General features: G+C 44.0%; 1 protein-coding gene across 3 annotated transcripts; it reads left to right on the top strand.

Annotated features, from left to right (window-relative positions):
• The first annotated feature begins 383 nt into the window (after window positions 1-383).
• On the top strand, window positions 384-17,160 carry LOC133387195 (neuritin-like). 3 transcript variants are annotated; one of them, XR_009763412.1, is made up of 6 exons: window positions 450-464; window positions 806-1,065; window positions 1,169-1,229; window positions 1,335-6,329; window positions 7,008-7,063; window positions 7,380-7,439. XR_009763412.1 is itself a non-coding variant. In XM_061631454.1 (3 exons), exons 1-3 carry the CDS (start codon window positions 6,287-6,289, stop codon window positions 17,097-17,099), a joined length of 429 nt encoding a protein of 142 aa, XP_061487438.1. In that variant the 3' UTR covers window positions 17,100-17,160. The 3 variants fall into 3 exon arrangements, 1 of the variants encoding a protein (XP_061487438.1); XR_009763411.1 differs by having other exon boundaries at window positions 384-1,065; XM_061631454.1 differs by lacking the exons at window positions 450-464; window positions 806-1,065; window positions 1,169-1,229; window positions 7,008-7,063 and adding an exon at window positions 16,874-17,160 and having other exon boundaries at window positions 6,287-6,329; window positions 7,380-7,539.
• The last annotated feature ends 4,352 nt before the right edge of the window (window positions 17,161-21,512 follow it).

Here is a 21,512-nt window from a genome sequence, read left to right as displayed (position 1 = left end):
GTCTGTCCACCCATGCCAGCATTAATAGGAGATGTGTAAGTGGAAAGATTTAGGACATTTGTTAAGTCACATTTATCTTGCAAGAGACTAGAGGCTAGTTCACCTTACAACACTTCTTGATTCACAGTAGGGTTGCCAGGTTCATGGCCTGAGACTGATCCTGTATCTTTAGGAGAAGAGAAAGTCAGCCAAGTGCAGGTGTTCTTGCAACTCTGTAATGAGAAAAACCACAAGCTGGAATTCTCCCTTCCCACTGCACAACTTTTAAAGATACAGAAGACCTCTTGGTTGCCAGGCCCAGCCTCCAAGAGGTCTTCTGCACCTTTAAAAGTTGTGATCTTGGGCCAATCACTCTCTTTCTCTCAGCCCAACTTACCACACAGGGTTGTTGCACAGATAAAATGGGGAGGAGGAGAACCATGTATGCCACTTGGAGCTCTTTGGAGGAATAGTGGTATATAAATGTAATGAATAAATCAGTAATATTGCAGACTAGATTGATTTGAGATTTCAGCCTGTTTTGTGATATTTTGTGGTATTATTTCTTGATACTTTTGTAGTTTTTTTCTTATGTTCTGAACTCTTCTGGATACATTCTGTAAAGACTATGCCAAATGGACTAAATGAAGATTTAAATTGGACCCCCTTGTTATAACAAAAAGTACTTTGGGCTCCCTTGAAACAAAAAGTCCTTTGGGTCTCTGTGTCAATAACTTTCTGTTAAGTATCTTTGTGATCTGCATTCTGGAATTTGTGTATATTAATTCATAATTCATACCTTTGCAAACTTTCTCTTGGCATACAGGTGGTTTATAGTTTCCCCATGGTGAAGTGCCTCTAATAACCCCCTAAGGGTTAATGTAAAATAATCAAGCAAATTCTGCTGAGATATGTTATGCACTGAGTGGCTGTAGGAGTAGTCTCCACAGCTGAGTTACATTTACAGAAATTGTTTTCACACAATGACTCAGCCGATTAGGTATTTAAATACAACACCACCTCCGGGATAAGTCATGTGGAAAATTTTTTAAATATGTCTTTAGAATTGAGAGACAGACAGAAAGGGTATGTATCATGTTTTATATTTATTTACAAAATTATTTTATTAAATTTGGGATTTTTTATTGGATGAATTTGTTATTTAATTCAAATTATTATTTTTATACAGAATCATTGATTTAACATACAATCCACATATCAGTCCATATCTCAGCATACAAAATATAAAAGTAAGTGGTTTCATGACATTTGTTATATTAGTTATACAATATTTTTTACTTGGAGAAATTCACCATGAGCAGCTAATGTTTTCTTTTATTTCTTGCCCTTTGTAGTGTATATCCATTCTCAAGGCCACTGAAGAAGACTTTCTTGTCGAAACGCGTTTGGCTTTGTTACACGTTTTGTATTTTCATGGGCATTAGGTTATGCATATTGACCTTTGTTTATAAGTTGCCCTTCATGTTGATATTGATATTCCTTTGACCACATCATATATTTTGTTTCTCACTGTGCATGGGCATTGAGTTATTTTCAAAATGTTTCTGGCCTATTTTGCGTTATTACATGAGAACACCTACAAGGATTTCATACTGTTTGTTTGTATACATTAAATCTTTGATATTTTTTATAACATTGTTTTCATGTCTGTACCTTAACTTTTTCTGGAGTGCTGTAGTGTACTCTGAACATGGAAATTGTCCTGGGGAAAATCAAGCCCCTTTTCTCTGAGGGCATTCCAATGATCACTGTCAATGGGTTGCCAGCCATTCCAAAATACACCTTACATGTCTGCTCTGAATGAAGTCCCATTGAATTCAATAGTACTTACTCCCAGGTAAGTGGATAGAGGGAGTTAGGCTGCAATTGTGTGCACATTTTACCTGGTGTGAAACCTATTAAACCTATTAAACTCAATAGCACTAACATCTGAGTAGACATACATGGGATTGCAAACACCTATTGTGATGGCTGGATATATGATGAGTCAATTTTTTGCAGGTTAATATTTAATGTTCCTCAAAATAATCACATACGGCTGGTTTGGGATTGAAAGACTATTCTCTCTAAAATGTACCTCTTTATTATTCGATCATATCAAATTATGTAGGCTGTTTAAAGTAAAATGCCTACATCATGGCTAAAGTTCACCTTTCTAATTTATTTTGTGTTAGATGCTATGGTTGCTATCCACAACAGATTCAGTGATATGAATTGTTCTGTAAACATGGAGGACATTTTTAGCTAATGCAATTTTTTAAAAAAATTGTGTGAGCCTAAGGGTTCTTTATATTTGGTTTTCTCAAACAACACACCCACAACAGGTTGCATAGTTGGCATGCTTTTGAAATTAAAGGGCATTTCAAAAGCAACTTGTGACATACCGTGGGGTCAACTGTTCAAAGTCAAAAATCTCACCAGACAACTGCAGACCCCTCACATGAACTTAAACTACCCTTTAGATCTTGGCCTGTAGGACACATTTTTTCAGGGTATAGATTATGGGATATATATTTTTAGTATCGCTGACTGAGGCAGGATGGCAAATAATGCCTCCCTCTGCTGCTGACTCAAGGTGTAAAGTATCCATGGATGGCCAAGTTATTGACACCTGAGGCAGGAAATCCTACACGTGACTTTCCCTGGGAGTAAAAAATTAATAATAATAAATAGCAAACAATTGGCTATTCATGACACTCATATTATCTGCTTAGCTTTAGAAGGACCGGCCCTGATGGAATTCTAAACCCCTATGTCCTTGTGAATATTGCATTTTTAGTACCCATGCCACCTACAAAAGGTATACTGATCATAGGACTAATTCAGAGAATACTATACTACCACCAGTAACCATCACTCTATCCAAACAGTGACTGGGTTACTTGCTGGACTACGAAGAAAAAGCCAGCAGGTGGCACAAAACTTTTACACCATACAAATGTTATATAGTGCTATGCCAAGTAAAGAGATCGCTACTTTTTATTTACTTTGAATTCTTGACTGCTTGATAATGCTTATCTATTATTTAAATTTCACCTTTCCATATGACAGAGGCCAAGGTGCATCAACAAATAAGAAAAAATACAGTGTAAAACACTCCCATAAAATACAGGATGCATCTGTTGTTAGCTGTAACTGTATATATGCACAATTAAATGAAATGGTGTACAGTAGGGCCCCACTCATACGGCGGGTTACGTTCCGGACCCCTGCTGTAAAGCGAAAACCGCTGTAAAGCAGAACCCATTGAATAGAATGGCGCACAATGCCCAAAAACCGCTGTAAAAGCAGAACAAGCGCCGTATGAGTAGGGCTTTAGTCTAATTGTGTCTAATTGAGACTGCTGTTTTAGCGAATCGCTGTAAAGTGAAGTGCCGTAAAGTGGGGCCCTACTGTATAAAACAAACAGGTATGGGATATATTGTTTGTTTTATACACTTTTTTGTTTATGCTGTTTTTATGCAATATATCCAGACTTTCTTTCCTTTTCCTCATTTATCTAAAGACAAACTTTTTCGTATTTTCAAGATAAGCTACTTGGCAAAGAGTTCTAGAAACTTTTTTACTTTAAATAATTAATCACTATTCCTATCAAAGAAATAAAAAAAATGCAGTGATGAAACAACTGAAGCCATCTGAAACTGGTTACATACAGAATAATGAAGGCTGTTTCTGAGCTTAAAATAATAATAATAATAATATAAAATAAAAAAACAGGTAAAAAACACAGATCACTCAAAATAGCCAGTTAAAAACAGCAAGAGCAGGAACAGATAAAACAGATCAGTCTGACAGGTCAAACGTCTGTCTAAATAAAAGGGTATTTACTTGTCAGAACTAGGTCACTAGAGAGGAAATAAATTCCTTAGGAATTCCAGAGACTGGTTGCAGCCGCCAAAAAGGCCCTCTCTCAAGTCCTTTGCAAACACTCTTCCAGATGTTGGCAGAACAGAGGAAAAAAGCCTCTCCCGGAGGTCTTAAAAGTTGGGCAGGTTTATATGAAAGGTGATCCTTCAGATAACCTAGTCCCAAGTTTATTGTCAGTTGGTGGTCACTTAGCTCATGATAATCTAAATGGCTTTTGAGGGCTAGAATATATTTTCTTCCATTAGCATTGATAGCTGGTGGCTACTGAGTTAGAAAACTCACCCTAGGTGCTCAAGTATGGGCTGGAGAAGCACTTGATTGTTGCAAAATAGCCAGTAAAATAGGCTCAAGTCTGAGTTTTGCAGCTGTGGTATTGTGAAACTGATATTACTTTATACCAAGCTCAATGTGTATATTATTCATCAATAAATGGCTATGATAAAAATGTCCAAAGTCTCCAACAACATTGGACTTCCAAAATTGTCTAGCATTTTAGGATATTTACCCATCAGAAGCTAAAGTGCTTTTTGCACAACTGCCTTGTGCAATGTGATTGTAAAGTATGCTTTCGCTGGAATGTACAATTGATATCTCTCCTACATCAGCATCACTTGCATGTGATAAAAATAGCACCGGAGAAGCTAAGTGTGATTTTAAGCACCTCCTGCAAAAACACTCTCAGAATAGGGCTGCCAGCTAGCAAGGAAAAAAAGAACAAACATCACAGTAGCCTAGCATGCTCTTGCACCTTTAACAGCAGCTGGTTCTTTTTGATGCATAGAGTTCAGCATGATCACTTTCTAATTTCACAGATCAAGGTACTGTTAAAGGCATAGGAGCAGAGGCCAACGTTCTTACTTACAATCTTGAAAGTGACTGCTTTTCAAGTTTGGATGCATGATAAGGATCCAGTCACAAAGAGTTTGAAAGTTAGGGGTTAAATAATAGAAAATGGACATATATTTGTAAGCTTGAGCTTTTGTTACACCCAGACCCCAAAGTTATATCTGGTCATCAGTGCCATCCAAAGGACTTCTCAATATTCTGAAGTAGGGCTTGCCATTGCATCAGTTTCACAGGCAAGTTTCCATAAGTAGACAACCAGGGGCCCTCCAGATGCTGGCTGGAGCTGATGGAACTTGTAGTACAAAACATCTGGAGGGCACAGGTTAGGCAAGACTGAGCTAATGATTCAGTTTCAAGTTCCTAAAACTAGTTAGCCTTGCACCCTCTGTCTCAAAGATAAACAGAGACCTTTTGCTTTGACTTCTCTCAGAATAGGTCTTCTAGCATGTGAAAAAGAAAGTGTCAGTTTATTCAACCAGCTAGGGTACATTTCTGGGTTGGGGAATCTGCACCCCTTCAGATGTTATTGGCCAAAGTGTATGAAGGTGTAATAGTCTGGATTAGACTCTCCTCCAGATTCCCACTTTAAATGCTTCAGGCTGCACTGCTATGCACACAGTTATTTGGATGTAAACTCAGGGGTGTAGTTGTCCAGGGTTGCAGGGGGTCGTAGACTCATTACTGTTTTGGGAGCAGGGTCCCAGCCAGATCTCTATGAATGAGCCAATCAGCATGAAAGGGAGCATGCCAGCCATTGGTAAGTGTTCTTGTCTTTCCTGCTGATTGCAGCTGATGAGAGTGAAAGGAGCTGAGACAGCCACCAAGAAGACTCTTCTCAGTGGCTAACACACAGCTTCCCCTTTCATGCTGATTGACTCATGGGGCATCTGTTGTAGTGGAGTGTGGGCTTGGAACAGGACAGGGAGAGCATGACACACAAGGGAAAGTGGAAAGGAGGCATGGCTGTGACCATCTGAATTTGCCACTACCCTACTGTGTAAACCCCGCTGGACTCAACGCACTAGAGCAAACCTTCACCGGATTTGCTTTGTTCACATCCAGACCAAGAGAGCTCCTTCCCCATCCGAAGCTTTTCAAACTCTCCTTCTGTGGTCCCTCACATATCTGCTGCACAAAAGCATGGGGAGGGGGATGCTCTACCCAGTAGCCCTGGTTGATCCTTCTTGGAATAAACCACCTTTCTCTTGTGTCTGTGTCTGTGTCTGTGTCTGTGTGTGTCTGGGCTCCGGGAAGCAAGTGACCTCTCCAGATGGGCTGAGCAAACTCTTCCCGCCGGGAGGGGATTGGAGGAGAGAACTGAACGGTTCCAAGTTGCGCTGCCGGGCGGCTGAGCCGGCGGAGCTTCTCCCTCGAAATTACCCCGCGGGTCGCCTGCCTTGACCTACTCATCGGGAGCACCGAGAAGAAGCCACTGGGGGAGGAAGCCAAAACAGGCATCTTGTGTCCTAAGCGGGTTGGTGGAGGAAGCAATGGGCCGGCTGAAGAAGGCGTGCTGTTGATGCCGGGGATGTACCGCAGCCGGAGCCCCTGAGCAGGGCAGAAGGCGGCGGCTATGGGACAGCGACTGGGTACGGCGCTGTTGTTGGTCACGCTGGGTAAGTCCAAGCCTCGGAGACGTCTTCCCCGCCTAGGGAGCGCCCTCCGGAGCAACCCGGACTGGAGATATATGTTCCCGGGTCGAAAGTCTTCTCTCTTTGTCCCGGAGATGTGCCCCCTCGCAAGGCGACGGAGGCTCACGATCTTCTACTAGTTAGTTACCTCCTTATGTATTTTAACCTCCTTAAATAAATAATAAAAAAGTTTGCTGATGTTTAACACGACCCCCGCTCGATCTGGTTTGACCAGCGGTGGAGGGGACGAGAAACCCGTCTGCCCTAATAGGGATGCCAGCTCTTTTTCCAGGCGGGGCTCCTGTGTCCTGAACAGCAGCCTAACAGGCAGAAATTACATAAAGGCGTCCCCCCACCCTACCCCCCCCGCATAGAGAAGAAATGACGGGGAAAATTTTCCCCGGCTAAGTGTTTGCAGCTCAGGCGAGTGTTAAAGGTACAGGAGCTGGGGGTGGGGGGTTGGGGAAACGGACAGCCTGCAGCTATATGCATGTTTAAATTCCTTGCAGCAACTCCAGAGGAAACGTCACAACGTATGCTTCACGTATTAAACGCAATTGGTAAGGCTCTGCAAATGCAGGGAACGAAATTTAGGACGAGCCAATTTCACCTTTCACTGTAAATACTTCTTAAACACATGTTTGCATTGTCTTTTTTCCCCAGGGGGCAATTTGCATGGTTCCCTCTCTCCCATGTTATCATCACTACACCCCTGTGAGGTAGGTTAAGCTCTGAGAGATGGTCCACATCCTCAGCTTGAACCCGGGTCCTTGCTACACACCACACCAAAGAATCCTGGGAACTGTAGGTTACCTCATACAGAACTATAGTTCCCAGCACCCTTAACAAAGTACAGCTTCCAGGATTCTATGGGGAAACATGCTTTAAATGGATGGTGTGTATGCATCACTGTATGATGCCAATTAAATAGCTACAAGCCTTTAGGGGTGCAGGATCCTTGTTTAACAGAGCCTGGCTCTCTGATGAGGATGCCTTTGCATCAGAAAGTGACATGACTCCCCATTCCATTTACAGGGTATCTGCTCAGGTCACTGACTGCAGAAATTCAGTGTGAAAATATTTACCAAAATTTCTCTGACTGCATCTTAAAGCTAGGAGAAAACATGGCCAGTTACGAAGTGGAGGAGGAGGAAGAGGAAAAGAGCCAAGTGCAAGGACTGCGTACTGTCTGTGGGTGAGCAGTACACTCTGTGGCTTCTGAATAGCATGCATGGGACACCTGTATATATGTCGGAGAGTCGCGATGCTGGGAATGGAGAGTTCTGAGCAAGCTTATGTGTGTGTGTTTGAATCCTTGCTAAAGATTATACATTCCCTGCAAATTAGTCAGACAGAGACTTTAAGCTTTAAAATAAGAAATAACTACTTTATTCTGGAAGTACATGCTTGATAAGAAAAGAGTCCTATATCTAGCTAAGTAGCTAAGTTGGAGAAGCAAACACTGAGCCCAGTGCTTGCCCTTCATGCTTTGAAGGAGAGGAAGAGACAAAGGAATATGTCTGCTCCCCTCTCAAGAGAAAGAAGAAGACTGGGAAGGAGGGAAGGAACTGGGATCAACATCCTCTGCATATCAGTCTAGCAGGAAGAAAGAGACAGCAGGAGATCAAAGGACATGTATAGCCTAGCAACCAAGAGGTCTCCTCTCTAGCTACCCTTTTTTTAACCCCATGCAGCCTCAACCCAAGTTGGAGTTGAACCCCATATATTCCAACAATATATGCATCTGTCACTGATATATCTTGCATCTAGATCCAATGCTAATTCCCCCACCCAGGTCTCCTCGGTGAATTTTGGTTCAAATGCTCAGGTGTCATATTTTCTAAATACACCAAACAGAGATCTCTCCCAATAAAAGTGGGTGACCCCATGTCAAACAGTAGGGCAGCAAAGTGAGACTGCCCACAGACAGGGAGTGTATTTTTCTGCACATTGAGGGGGAATCACCGTAGCTCAGTGATACAGCAACTGTTTTGCATGTGGAATGTCCCTGGCATCTCCAACTAGGGCTAGAGAGAATCCTGTCTAAAACTCTGGCTTTGAGAGCACTTCCAGAGGGTTGCTATTTTCAGAGCTTGGAAGTAACTAGTTACAAGTAACAAATTACTTGCAATTCATTACTTTTTTGAGTAACGAGTGGGTAATTCCTTTACATTTTGATTGTAATAGAACTAGGAGTAATTTTACTACTTTGGTGGAGTAATTGTAACGTTCCCAGAATTACTTTTGGGTATTACTTGGGGGGGGGAGCAGGGGAAGTCTTCTGCTCCTCTGATTTGTGGATGAAAATCATGTGCCTCAAACTGGGCTTCTGTACAGCATTGCTCTTCCCTCATGCTCTGTGGGTGGGTAGGAGGCAATGAGGGAGGAGGCAAAGAGTGAGATGGGGTGGAGTGGAGAAAACAATTATTTAAAAAAATGGATAGTGGTGGTGAAGAATGGAGGGGGAAAGGATCCGGAGGTCAAGAACATGGATAAAGGAGGAGAAGGAGGCAACAGCAGAATGGGGATAAAGAACTGTGGAGGTGAAAGATGACATGTGTTGGCACACAAAGTGGCCTCCACCACCCTCCCTGGCTACTGTGCTGCATTTGCAGTATTTTAACTTTTTTGCATCTTGGGAAAATGTTTGCTTGAGTGAGTGTCCCTTAGCTGGTGGCAGGGCAGGGTCCTGGAGATGATTAAGTGGGAGAGATTATGCTTGCTGGCTGGGGGGGGGTTGCACTTGGTTTGACGTGCAAACATCTGAGTAGTGGCCTCAGCCTCCCTCCCCACCACCCTTACCAGCAGAGAGACCACCATTGCTATCTTATGAATAAAAACAATTATTCTACTACCTCTGTATGTGCTTGTTTATTTTTAATGTTGTTTTAGGCTACTTAGATGTGCAGCAGCCAAGGCCAGCACCTTGTAGGTGTCTTTTTTTAAAAACAACTGAAATGTAATTGTAGTGATTACTTTGGAGGGAAAGTAAAGTAATCAGTTACTTTCAGAGCAATTGTAATTGTAACGGTAATTACAGTAGGGCCCTGTTTACTGGTGATTCGCATTCTGGCGTTCCACTAATGCGGCAGTGGGAAATTCCCCCTTTTAAAGCCGATTTAGCGATTTTATGACATTTTACGACATTTTTGCATCATTTTCGTGCGACGGCCCCATTATAGTCTATGGGTCCCACTTTACGGCAATTTCCGCTTTACGGCGGGGGCCTGGTCCCTAACCCGCCGTATAAGCGGGGCCTTACTGTACTACTTTTTTGGGCCATGTAACTGTAACTGTAATTTAGTACTTTTTAAAAGTAATCTTCCAAGCTCTGGCTATTTTTGGATGGGATTTAATCATGTGTACTGGAAAACTCAAGTTGCACAATTAAAGGTGATTTGGAGCATTTGCACAAAAAAATGCTTCCCAAAAGGTTCTGACTTTTTAAGATAACGAAAGGTCATAGCTCGGTGGTACAGCACCTGCCTTGCCAGGACTGGCACCAGTAGGCAGCCAGGTTGGGCACTGGTCAAGGGCCCTTGCAGCTGGAAGGGTAGAGCTCCTGCTCAGCAATCCCTGTCAGCATTGGGTCACAGGGCGCAACCAGATGGTGACATGGATCATGGAATAGGGATGGCAACATTACCCCTGCAAGTGCATGCAGCTGGCACACAATTAAATACACCCTGTCATGCCACCTTTTGCATTGTCGCTTGTCTTCCATCACCCAAGATGGCGGTGGAGGCGGCAACACATCAGTGCACATGTCTGCCATCACTCAAGATGGCAGGGTGTGTGTGTTGACGTCCCTGCTGCCATCTTGGGTGATGGCAGGCATGCACACTGACGCAGTGATGCAAGAGGTAGCACGACTGGGTATATTAAAGTGTGTGCAGGCATGTAGGTGTGGGAGTATGGCGGTCTGGCGCCCAAAGGCCTGCAGTGGTATGGGGCTGGCCCTGTGCCTTGCTTGCAGAAGGTTCCAGGTTCAATCCCTGGCATTTCCAGGTAGGACTAGGAGAGACTGCCTGAAACCCTGGAAAGCCACGGCCAATCAGTGTAGACAATACTGAACTAGATAGGCCAATGGTTTGACTCGGTATAAGGCAGCTTTGTATGTTCCTAAAAAAATGGAAATGGACTGCCTTCAAGTCGATTCCAACTTACGGCGACCCTATGAATAGGGTTTTCATGGTAAGCGGTATTCAGAGGTGGTTTACCATTGCCTTCCTCTGAGGCTGAGAGGCAGTGACTGGCCCAAGGTCACCCAGTGAGCTTCATGGCTGTGTGGGGATTCGAACCCTGGTCTCCCAGGTAACACCTGCTTGACACAACCTCAGTATATCTTCTTACAAACAAATCAGAATGAATGCTCAATAGACAGTTTGGCTGGAAGCACCCTGAATTCTCCCCTCTGCCTAACTCAGTTACTGGACTTCATCCCTCTTATTGTGCTACTTAAAACCTGTCTTTAAAAATGTGCACTCATCTTGTTTCTTCCCTTCTTTCCCCATCCCTGTCCAATAAATTCTGGTTCTTTCTCCCCTGCCCCCCTCCATTCTAAGAAGTTTCTCATTGTGTTTCCCGCTGCCTCTTTTCAGGAAAAGTGGGGCTGGTGGCATGCACAATATTTGGGGGCCCTGATATTCTTCCCCCTCAACCACTCTATTGATTGAACCCATTGTTCTCTACACAACAAGGGCAGGAAAGTATGGGGCTACAAATTAAATAGGTTGCCCAGAGAGAAAGTTCTGTTCCTCAAGGTGGCTTACATTTTTTTAAAAAAAATAGATATAATTATCTTGGGGAGTGCAGCCTTGTGGTGCCAAATGAAGGCAATATATGAACTGAGCCTGACAGAAGAGCTGCAATGCAAAGCAGGAATGCAGAACTCCAGATTCCTTTTTAATGAGGAGTATTTACTTGTATTCTCTGAATTGTTTATTCAGATGAGCATCATGAAACTAAGGCCCGCTTCTTCTCAGGGTACGTCTGTCCATCACAGGTGGAAATACTATTTTGTCTAGGGCTGCTCCAGAGGACCTGTTTGTTCAGCATTCATCCCGATTTGCTGACATGGAGATTAGATTATATCGGGTCTTGCTGAGCATTTGTTCTGAGTTGCTTGCCCGGGATGGTGTGGGGTGTTATATGACAATGAGCATTGATCCTGCATTCCTCCTGATTTGCTTTCTTGGTGTTGATATATTAATTGTTCATTTCTTCCACATTTTTCAGTGCATTTCCCAGTCACTTTCCTAACCCCAATGTCTGTTTCTTTTTTAAAGTGGATTTGTTGTGCTAGGGCAACAGAGCACTTTAATTGCTACATTTATGATATCTGCAAAATAGTGACAGTCTAGAGGCATCCCTAGGTAGGAGAGGGTGTCACTGAATACAGTGCCTTTTGTGAGGAAAAAATAGGGAGTGATGGCAGGATGGACATCCTTCATCCTCCTACATACCTCCTATAGGAGTAGGTAACATGCAGGCCATTGTTTGTGTGAATGCAGCCTTGGGCCTGGGAGATCTGGCTTGACTTACCTACTCAGTCTTGGTGGTGTTGGGCCTGTATCACCATCTTTAAATGCTGGGTCCAAACTTGACATGGCATGATTGGATCTTCCAGTGTCTTGTTCTTTGCTTAAAAGCAGCTGTGGGCAGAGGGGAGATTAGGATCAGAGCCAGTTGTGGCTGGTGGCTCTCTGTCAGTGGGGCAGTGGAATCCACTCCAGGGTTTAGTCCAAACTTTTGAGGAGCTGTCCAAGGTGTTCCAGCAGATTCCACTGCCCACTGGAATGGATTCCACTGCCCTACTGACATGGAGCCACCAGCCACCACCGACCAAAGCCACACACTGGAAAGAGGATGAGGGAGGCAACACTTTCCTTTGCACCATTTTCCCACCTTAATTTCCCCCTGAAGATGCTATTAGCTGCAGAGGGGAGGAAAGACGGATACCCATATGATATCTATCTATTTTCCCTCTGCAGATCAGAGCAGCTTCAATGACGAGGGAAAATTTAACTTGGGATAATGGCATGGGGGCAATGAGGAGAGTATAGCTTGGTCCTCAGTTCCTTATCTGTAAAATGGGAGCTCGGAGCTGCTCACTTTGCATTGCTGGGAGGATGCAACCAGAGGGTATCAAGTGCTTTGCACTGATGTAATAACTACGGATAGCAATCAGAATCAGTAACATGCACTGATTTGGGGCAGCTTCACAGTGAGAGGCTCAAGGTTGAGGTGGATACACAGCCATTTGTTTACTCGTAATCAAATCAGGATGGAGGGGAAGGCAATCAAGCAGCAAAGCGTTGGGCTATCGCTGCAGCTCAGCCTGGATCATGACTGGGTAGAGGGCCTGATTAAAAGTGAGGAAGGCAGACAGATGAGATAAAGAGTTTGTGGAGATAAATGGATGCCGTTGAAAGTTCCAGGTGTGCATATGTTGGATTGAAAAGGCCAAGGGAGAAATTAGGAAATGTGGAAGCAATCAAAGAAAAGCCAGAAGCTCTGGTGAAGCATAAACCAGCCGGGCCCCTAAGAGATTAGAAAGGCAGAAACAACTATAAATAAGAACAAGGACCTAGCAAAGGACATGCCAGATCAGAGAGGGAGCAAAGACATATTGCAGGATTGGGGGGGGAAGGGTTAACAAAGGAGGAGGCAAGGAACTCTTGAAGGAGGGAAAATGAAGGGAAGATGACTTCTAAGGGCATCTTTTGAACTGGAATTTGAGCCTTAGGTAGAATAATTAATAATAATCACCATTTATATAGCAGTTTCAAGAGTTCAAAGTGCTTCATGCATACTGTTTAGCTGTAATTAGGAACATAGGAAGTGCCCTGCCTTATATCAAGTTGGACCATTGATTCGTCTAGCTCAATATTGTCTACACTGACTGGAAGCAGCTCTCCAAGGTTTTAGGCAGGAGTCTTTCCCAGCCCTACGTAGAGATGTTGGATGGGACCTCAGATGCCCTACCACTGAGCTATGGCCCTTCCCCTTCTTAGAACAACTCTGAAAAGCAAGCCCCTCATATTCCAAGTGGAGGCGACAGAGGCTGTGATGGTGTGGTTTGCCTCCTAGAGCCACCTAGAGCCACCTAGAGCCATGGCAAAGGTGAGAGTCAAACTGGGGACTTTCTCTTTGCAGTTACTTTCTCAATCACTGCAGTCAAGCTCAGCCACGTACCAAGTTCTTGCTGCTGTTTTTAAACTTCACTTGCCAACTCTCCCTGGTGTACTCAAAGGGCAGCTTTCATTGTCCCTGGGAGTGATCCCCAAGAACTCTGTTCCCCTCCCTTTTGCTCAGTCTCTTGGGATTAGTTCTCAGCCGTGTAGCAATGTAAACCTTTGTCTGGGCTTTACCACTTCAGACTGCAGGTTGGGGCTCTCATGATGATGATTGTAATTTGTTGAACTGTTATCCTAATCCCACTTACAAGCCCCACTGAATGAGTCGAAATAGTTAGGACTGCAGCCTTAGTAACCTCACAAAGGGCAGTCTCTAGATGACTTACAATCAAGTTTAAAAACATACACAATTGTATCAAAAAGCTATCAATTTTTTTGTACAGCAAATCAGTACATTAAGCACATCCAGCCTACACTGTGTCAATCATATTTTAAGAATTAGGGGATGGATCTGATAAGGACTGTATACGTATATTTAGAGATTTTGTGTGCTCGCTCTATGCACATGTGGAATTTAGTACTGAACAACCAATTCAGCACCTACAAGCTCAGCTTTCATTAAAGTTTCTAGCCCTTAAGATTATGTAAATGGGTCTGAAAATGTGTTCACCACAGAGGTTGAAATATCAGAAGCTGCTGGGGAGACAAGTTTTCTAGTTTCCCCAGTAGGCAAAGCTCCAGTAACCTGACCACCCAGATCTTTGCCCCTTTCTCATGAATCAGAGAAGCAGAATAAATGAAGCAAACGATGTGAGCATGTGCAAGTCTACCTAAATGGCATCCTTTATATGAACCACTAAATTTACCTTTTGCTGATGCACAGATAGGTTTATTTTTTTTAAAATGCAGAATATATACAGGCAGGCACTATTATTCTGTTGGGCTATGATCAGTCTGGATATTCACTGGGGGTTTTTTCCGCCATCGTGTAACTGAAACAAGACAGGTTTCCCCGGGATGTTTCTGTTACATGGTTCTGTCAGCTAGTGAGAAAAAGCCAGTCTGTGACAGATATGAAGATCAGAATAACTGATGTCTCAGAAAGCAGCCTACTATGAAATTGCTTGCATTTGTTGTGGTTTGGTTTTTACTTGTGCAACATTCCCCCAGAGCTTAACACTGACAGGTCACGTGACTGTGGCCTGTCTTTCTGAACAGATGGAGGCTGCAAAAACTGAGGCATGCTGGGAATTGTGATTACCCAGCTGAGAGACAGAAGAGAAATAAAAAAAAATCAAAAATGCCAGTCAAAGCAGACACTTCAGCCTTCAGGCCTCATTCTTCTTTCCTTTGTTTGAAGTCAGATAATTTGTAACTGCTCCCTGCCTAAATTGCTCCCCCCCCCACTGCCCAGTTATGTTGTTGCAGGTTTCAGGAGCAAGGCTTGCTATAAGCCAGAATGTGTTTACCTTGTTTGGCAGTAACCTCTCTCAATATGATCTTATTGGTTATTCTGTGAAGCTTCCCCAGTCTTACTGCATTATTGCTGTCTAGCACAAAAGAAGCCGGACAAAAAATAAACGGGAACATTTGTGTTAAAAAAGTTACAGGATTTCAGCCACAAGCTGCAGGATATGTGCCAATTGGAAGTGAAACAGTATGTCCACCCCAAAACTTTTGCAGGCACAAATAGTATTGAAAGCATGATCATGTATAGCTGCTCATGAACACAAATCAGAATGAATGCACAATAAAAACGATGTCTGGAGTGGCCCACTGTAACATTATAATCAAACATTTCTAGAAAGAAAAATGCCAGCAAAAGGATACAATTCACTTTCACACTGCAGCTATAAATCACCAAGCCAGGGAATATTATTGGGACTCTGTCCATATTCTATTCCCCCCCACCCCCCAAAACACCCTATAGCTCATGCTGTTTTGTTTGGGATCAGTTCATTCACTTGAAGAACTGGAATTGATTACCTAGCAACATAGCTTGCACCCTATTTGGGTGGGCATCAGCGGGAGGAACAATGAATGTAACTTTACCTTTGTAGAGGGAGTTGGTTGCGCACGCACACGCACTCTCTCTCTCTCAAACACTCCTCTTGATCCTCCATCCAGGTAAACAAGAGGCATTATCAGAGCTCACGGAGACGTTCCTGCCAGGCAAAAACACTCAAGGGGGATGTGAATCAAGGCCAGTAGGAACTGTGGCTCGGAAGAAGGTGTGGCATGGGGCGCGTCCCAAGAGCCAGATAAAGAGGCTTGGAGGGCCACTATTGGCTCCAGGTGCAAGGTTCCTCACTCCTGAGATTGATCAGCCTCCTTGGAGGATCCTGCCTTGCATGAAAACTGCTTAGGTGTCCTGGGCATTGGGTTGCTTTGGGCATCCATCCTAAGCCCCATCTGCACTATTCATTTAAAGCAGTATTATACCACTTCAAACAACCATGGCTTCCCCTAAAGAATCGTACTGAGAGGTATGAGGAGAGTGGAGACACCTATTCACATCTCAGAGATACAATTCCTAGAGTGGCTTAACAATCAATCCCTCTTCCCAAGGAACTCTGGTAACTGTAGCTCTGTGAGGGGAATAGGGGTCTCCTAACAACTCTCAGTACCTTCAACTAACTAGAGTTCCCAGGATTCCTTGGGGGGGGACATGATTGTTTAAAGTGGTGTAAATGTATAGTGTAGATGGCCCCCTACATTTATGCTTTTTTAGGCTGCATTCATACACACAAAAGCAAAGTGTTAGGTACTCCATAGGGGTTATTCAGGAAGGACTGCCTGTCGGAAGGACCTATTCCTGTAGGAATAAATCCAGCCCAGTAATAATGAATTCATATTTCTTGTAGTTATGTGAGAATATCACAGATGTTTTTCTTCTTTCTAGAATTAAAGTATTCTAGACTTGGATTCTCTTCTTCTTTGAGGTGGACAGAATCACCCTGAAAAGGTTGTACCCAGCCCTGCTCTGGTCATTATCACACAAAGAAACAAATCAGGGCCAGGGTGTATGTCAGGGGTTGCCAAACGTTTTGAACCAGTGGGCACATTTGGAATTTTTAGAACATGCCATGACTGCCAGTCACAAGACAGCTACCATGGGGTGTGTGATATAACACAAAATGGCTGTGGTGTGTATCAGAGGCTAAACCAAAGCAAACAGGAACTGACCAAAAAGAGCAGTCAGTCTCTTGAGCATTGTGGATTTTTGAGGGGATATTTACAGTATGTGCTGGCGGACCCACTGGCAGACACAGGTACCGTGCTGACGTTCCATGGTGTATGTTCCTCTTTATAGCTAGGTGATGTCTTAACTGACTTCTTTGCTTTGTTTCATGGAAAGGAACTAAATCTCATTTTTTTCTCCTGCTGCAGATATTGGGAGGAGTTTCACATTTGTGCCATGGCTGCCCTTTGGGAGTGCCGGAAGGAGGCAGTGTCTGTTTGGGAGATGTTGAAAAAGGAATCTAGGAAAATCAAATTCCAAGGCAACCTTTTTGACCTCTGCACCTCCAATGATTCCCAGAATTTCAGCTCCACACAGATTCCAATAATTTCTCTGTTAAGCATCACTCTGATGGTCACTTGGCTTAATTTATAAAGGGAGCAGCTCTGCAAATTCTGTCCAAATGTACATCTATTCTTTCCAGACCTTTGATAAATGGTGTTTTTGTTTGTTTAGTGAATGATTGGTTATGTTATCAATATGGAAAAAAATTCACAGCATTTCCTAGCCTCTAGCTTTTCCAGTAATCTGGATTGTCTGTAGCAAGTTTGGCAAGTATTCCAATTTGATCTTGCCCACGTGAGGTTGCACATGAATCTCAGCTTTAACTGCTAAACTGTTCATTTCAGTGGGGATAGTTGGTAGCCCAAGCAAAATGGCAGCCCTGCTTTCCCCTTCTTGGCCTGCTGATTTGGATGTGCTTTGGTAAGTCAAACTGTTGTGCTGACCTCCTCTGACATCTACACAGTCATCCCTTAAGAAAGCATCCTTTCATTTTATGTAGTCACTAGATGACAACTTAGTTTCTTAATATCTTCTGTTCTAAAAAGAGCAGCCTGAACTCTTAGAAGCCATCAGCGATGGGTTTTCCCAGAGAACCAAATTCATATGGATACATTTCATCTCTGAAATAATCCCCCTTAAACATTTATTGGCGTTGCTGTGGTACTATGCTAATCAGGCTACACACTGTTTTGACTGGTATGTAAAGGTGTATTTGGACAAATGATCACACAAGAAAGGTAAGGTCAACTGTGCTATGTTGGATTGTGGCTTCAGCTCTGACCCAAAGCTGGTGGATGGAAACTCAGGGCTAAATAAGAGCAGAAGAACCCTGTTGGATCAGGCCTCAGGCCCATCTAGACCAGCATCTTTTTCTCACAGCTGCCAGCCAGATGTCTATGGGAAGCCTTCAAGCAGGATCTGAGCACCTGTAAGAAGGAACTCATGCACTGTTTTCTACATATATTTATAAGGAATCTATGTGTACTGTCCATTCTTTTTTTCCTGAAAACCAATCATTTCCCCTCATTTCCTTAGGAGTGATGCAAGAATAAAGTAAGTGCTGTCACTGCTTCTAAAACTGAGGGAAATGTTTGAATGCGTTGGGAATGATCCCTTGCAATTTGGCAGTGAAATGTTCCAGCTCCATTAATGGACCACTGTTGTTCTAAGATCCACGTTAGTTTCCCCAAAACTCTAGCATAGTGCAAATCAGTGGTGAGGAACCTTCAGCACATGGGCCTAATCAGACCCACCAAGCCTTCCCATCTTCCTTTGCAGGTACAGCGTGAATGAAAAGATATAAAAGAAGGCGGCTGACTTTCAAGCCTTTGAAATGTTGACTTCACACTGTGACTGCAAAGGTGCTCCTAGTTTCTCCCTTGAAGTTGAGGAACCTGCCATCACCTGGTGATTGACAGGGGGGCGGCCCATGCCCCGCTGTCAAAGTGGCCCACAGGGGTTGGGGGAGTCCAGATCCATGGCCAGAACCAATTTCCTATCCCTGGTGTCCGTGCTAGCTAGGCCACATGCTACAACTAGCCTCCATCTCAATAGCTTGTAGCCCTTGCCGCTCTCCAACTCCCATCTGCTTAATTTGCAACAAACAGATGAGGCTGCTTTATACCCAGTCAAACTGTTTGCCCATCCAGTCCAGTATTGTCTACTCTGACTGGCAGCGGTTCTCCAGGGTCTTCAAAAGAGGTCTTCTCATCACCTGCTGCCTGATCCCTTTAACTAGAGACAACACCAGTTAAACTAGAACCTTTCTCATATAAAGCATCTATTCTGCTAGTTCCTCCCTCATTTCTGTCTGCTAAATTGGCATGGGGGGGCAGATTGGTGACAGTCTCACATAGAGTATCCTGCACAGCTACAAAGTCCCTATGGCCACTGCCTGCTGCAGGCCGGTGAGATGTGGAGAGAGCAGCCATGTTTGTTTATTCATGTGTCTGCCCCATCCAAGTCTAAAAACAGGACCAGGAGGCCGACTTTAAATCACAAAAGGCACAAGAAGTCAGGGGAACAGAACCCTTCCCTCCTTTTCTTCCTTGCCCGTTGTGGCTTCCATTGCTTTTCTCCCCAGCCTGGCTCATCCCCGGTGTCAGAGCGGCTATGAGACAAAAGGCTTGCAAACATAAGGAGAGTCCTGCTGGATCAGACCAAATGCCCATCTAGTCCAGCATCCTGTTTTCACAGTGGCCAAGCAGATGCCCCTGGGAAGCCGACAAGCAGGACCCGAGTGCAACAGCACTCTCCCCACTTGTGATCCCTAGCCGCTGTATTCAGAGGCAAAAGTGTCCACAGAAATTTTAAGGGGCAGGGGGAGAAAGTCTATGAATTGTTACTACAGAGCATTGGCAAGTTCCCACTCCACCCACCATTACATTTAATGGTGGTCTCAGGGGGCCTTAGGCCCTTTACATTTTTGGGAGCAGGGTCCCAGTAGGGCCTTATGTCTCCAGCATCCTACAAGCCAATCAGCATGATGTTAGCTACAGAGAAGTCTGCTAACATGCTTCCTTGTCCTTTCCTGCTGACTAGAGCCAATCAGATTGAAAGGAGGTGAGTTAGCCACTGAGGAGACTTTTTTCAGTTGCTAACACTCTCCCCTTTCATGGTTACAGTAGGGCCCCGCTTTACAGCGCTTTGCTTTACAGCGTTCCACTAATGCAGCGGTTGTCAATTGCAGAAAGGCCCCGCTCTTACAGCGCTTGTTCCGCTTTTACGGCTTTTTTTTGCCTTCGGGCACCATTTTGGTCAATGTTAGTCAATGGGTTCCGCTTTACAGTGGTTTTCGCTTTACAGTGGGGGTCCGGGATGTAACCCGCTGTATGAGTGGGGCCCTACTGTATTGGCTCCTAGGGATGACTGTTGTTGTGGGAGGAAGCATTAACAAGGATATCACTCTCAATTAGCAACAACGAAAAGGGGGGGAGGGGTGTTGCTGTGACTATCATGAAGGGGCCCTGCACTTCTGAATTTGCCACTACACGACTGCATTTAGAATTCCGGTGAGGGGGGCCAAGGACACCATAGAGGTATAATGTTTCTGACACTGGTGGTAGTACATGCAGCTATCATGGCTAGTAGCCATTGGTAGCTTTATCCGCCATCATTAATTTGTCTAACCCTCTTTTAAAGCCATCCAAGTTGGTGGCCATCACTATACTTGCTTCATGTAGCGGAATCCAGTTCTGCTCCCATAACTTTGCACACCTTTTGTTGTATAAAAACTGATTGGCCACCCCTGACCTGGCAGCGTACAAACCACAAATTTAAAGCATAATACTTCCCCCAAAGAATCCTGAGGGCTGTGGTTTACTCCCACAGAGCTACAATTCCCAGAACTCTTAACAAACTATAGTTCCGAGGATTCTTTAGGGAAGTCATGTGCTTTAAACATGCTTTAAATGTATGATGCATATGCAGCCATGGTGGGGTTGGGACATGGGGATTAACAAATATGGCTCACCCACTGAGTTTGGCTTTAAGAGAAGAGAAACAGGAAGACCTCCTGATTCCATCCAGGCATACCCTCCAAGATCAGAGATTTTGAAGCAGAGGAGCTTCTGGAGTATAACACTGCTTAGCATTCTGTTTCTACCATATCTTCTGCTGCTCTTAAAAATCCTTGTGCCATCAGTTACACTGTGAAATGCCATGTCTCCTTTTTCTTTAAAATCAAACTGCAAATTGAGAGCCAGTGTGTCATAGCGGTTAGAGTGTTGGACTTGGACCTGGGAGACCAGGGTTCAAATCCCCACTCAGCCATGCAGCTTGCTGGGTGACCTTGGGCCAGTCACAGTCTCTCAGCCTAACTACCTCACAGGGTTGTTGTGAGGATAAAAATGTGGGGGGAGGAGAACCACATATGCCACCTTGAGCTCCTTGGAGAAAAGGTGAGAAATAAATATAGCTAACTAAGTTGGCTGGGCAAGGCTACCACCACTTTCTAGTTCCACCATCATCCTGGACAAAATTTAGCAGTGATGAATGAAACATTTGAGCTTGCTGATGGTCACTGCAGTAAAAGTAGCTGTTGCAGAAACACTTTCTGGGAGCAACCCCTCCAGTGCTTACATCAAACCAGGTTCATTAAGAAAAGAAAGCCATCTGCCCTTTATTTGCTACGTGGCAATGTCAATGCAGATGAACACTGTTCTCTCCTTTACACTTATACACACAGAGGAAACTGGTCTTCACAGACTGGAGATGATAGAAAACCGATATACAGAACCCTATACATGTCTAGTCAGAAGTAAGCCTCATTGAGTTTAATAGGTTTTACTCCCAGGTAAGTATGAAATGGAAATGGACTGCCTTCAAGTTGATCCCAACTTATGGTTACCCTATGAATAGGGTTTTCATGATAAGTGGCATTCAGAGGGGGTTTACCATTGCCTCCGAGGCTAGTCCTCCCCAGCTGGCTAGGGCCTGCTCAGCTTGCCACAGCTGCACATGCCAGCTCCTTCCTTGTCTGCAACTGCCAACTGGGGGGCAACT

Source organism: Rhineura floridana, chromosome 6 (assembly GCF_030035675.1).
Source record: "Rhineura floridana isolate rRhiFlo1 chromosome 6, rRhiFlo1.hap2, whole genome shotgun sequence".
Classification (NCBI taxonomy): Eukaryota; Metazoa; Chordata; class Lepidosauria; order Squamata; family Rhineuridae; genus Rhineura; species Rhineura floridana.
This window is presented reverse-complemented; position numbering and strand designations above follow the sequence as displayed.

Coding starts and splice junctions, on each gene's coding strand:
- LOC133387195 (XM_061631454.1), top strand. CDS start 6,287: ATGGGACAGCGACTGGGTACGGCGCTGTTGTTGGTCACGCTGG. Junction 6,330..7,379: donor GCTGTTGTTGGTCACGCTGG/GTAAGTCCAAGC, acceptor TTCCATTTACAG/GGTATCTGCTCAGGTCACTG. Junction 7,540..16,873: donor GGACTGCGTACTGTCTGTGG/GTGAGCAGTACA, acceptor CTCCTGCTGCAG/ATATTGGGAGGAGTTTCACA.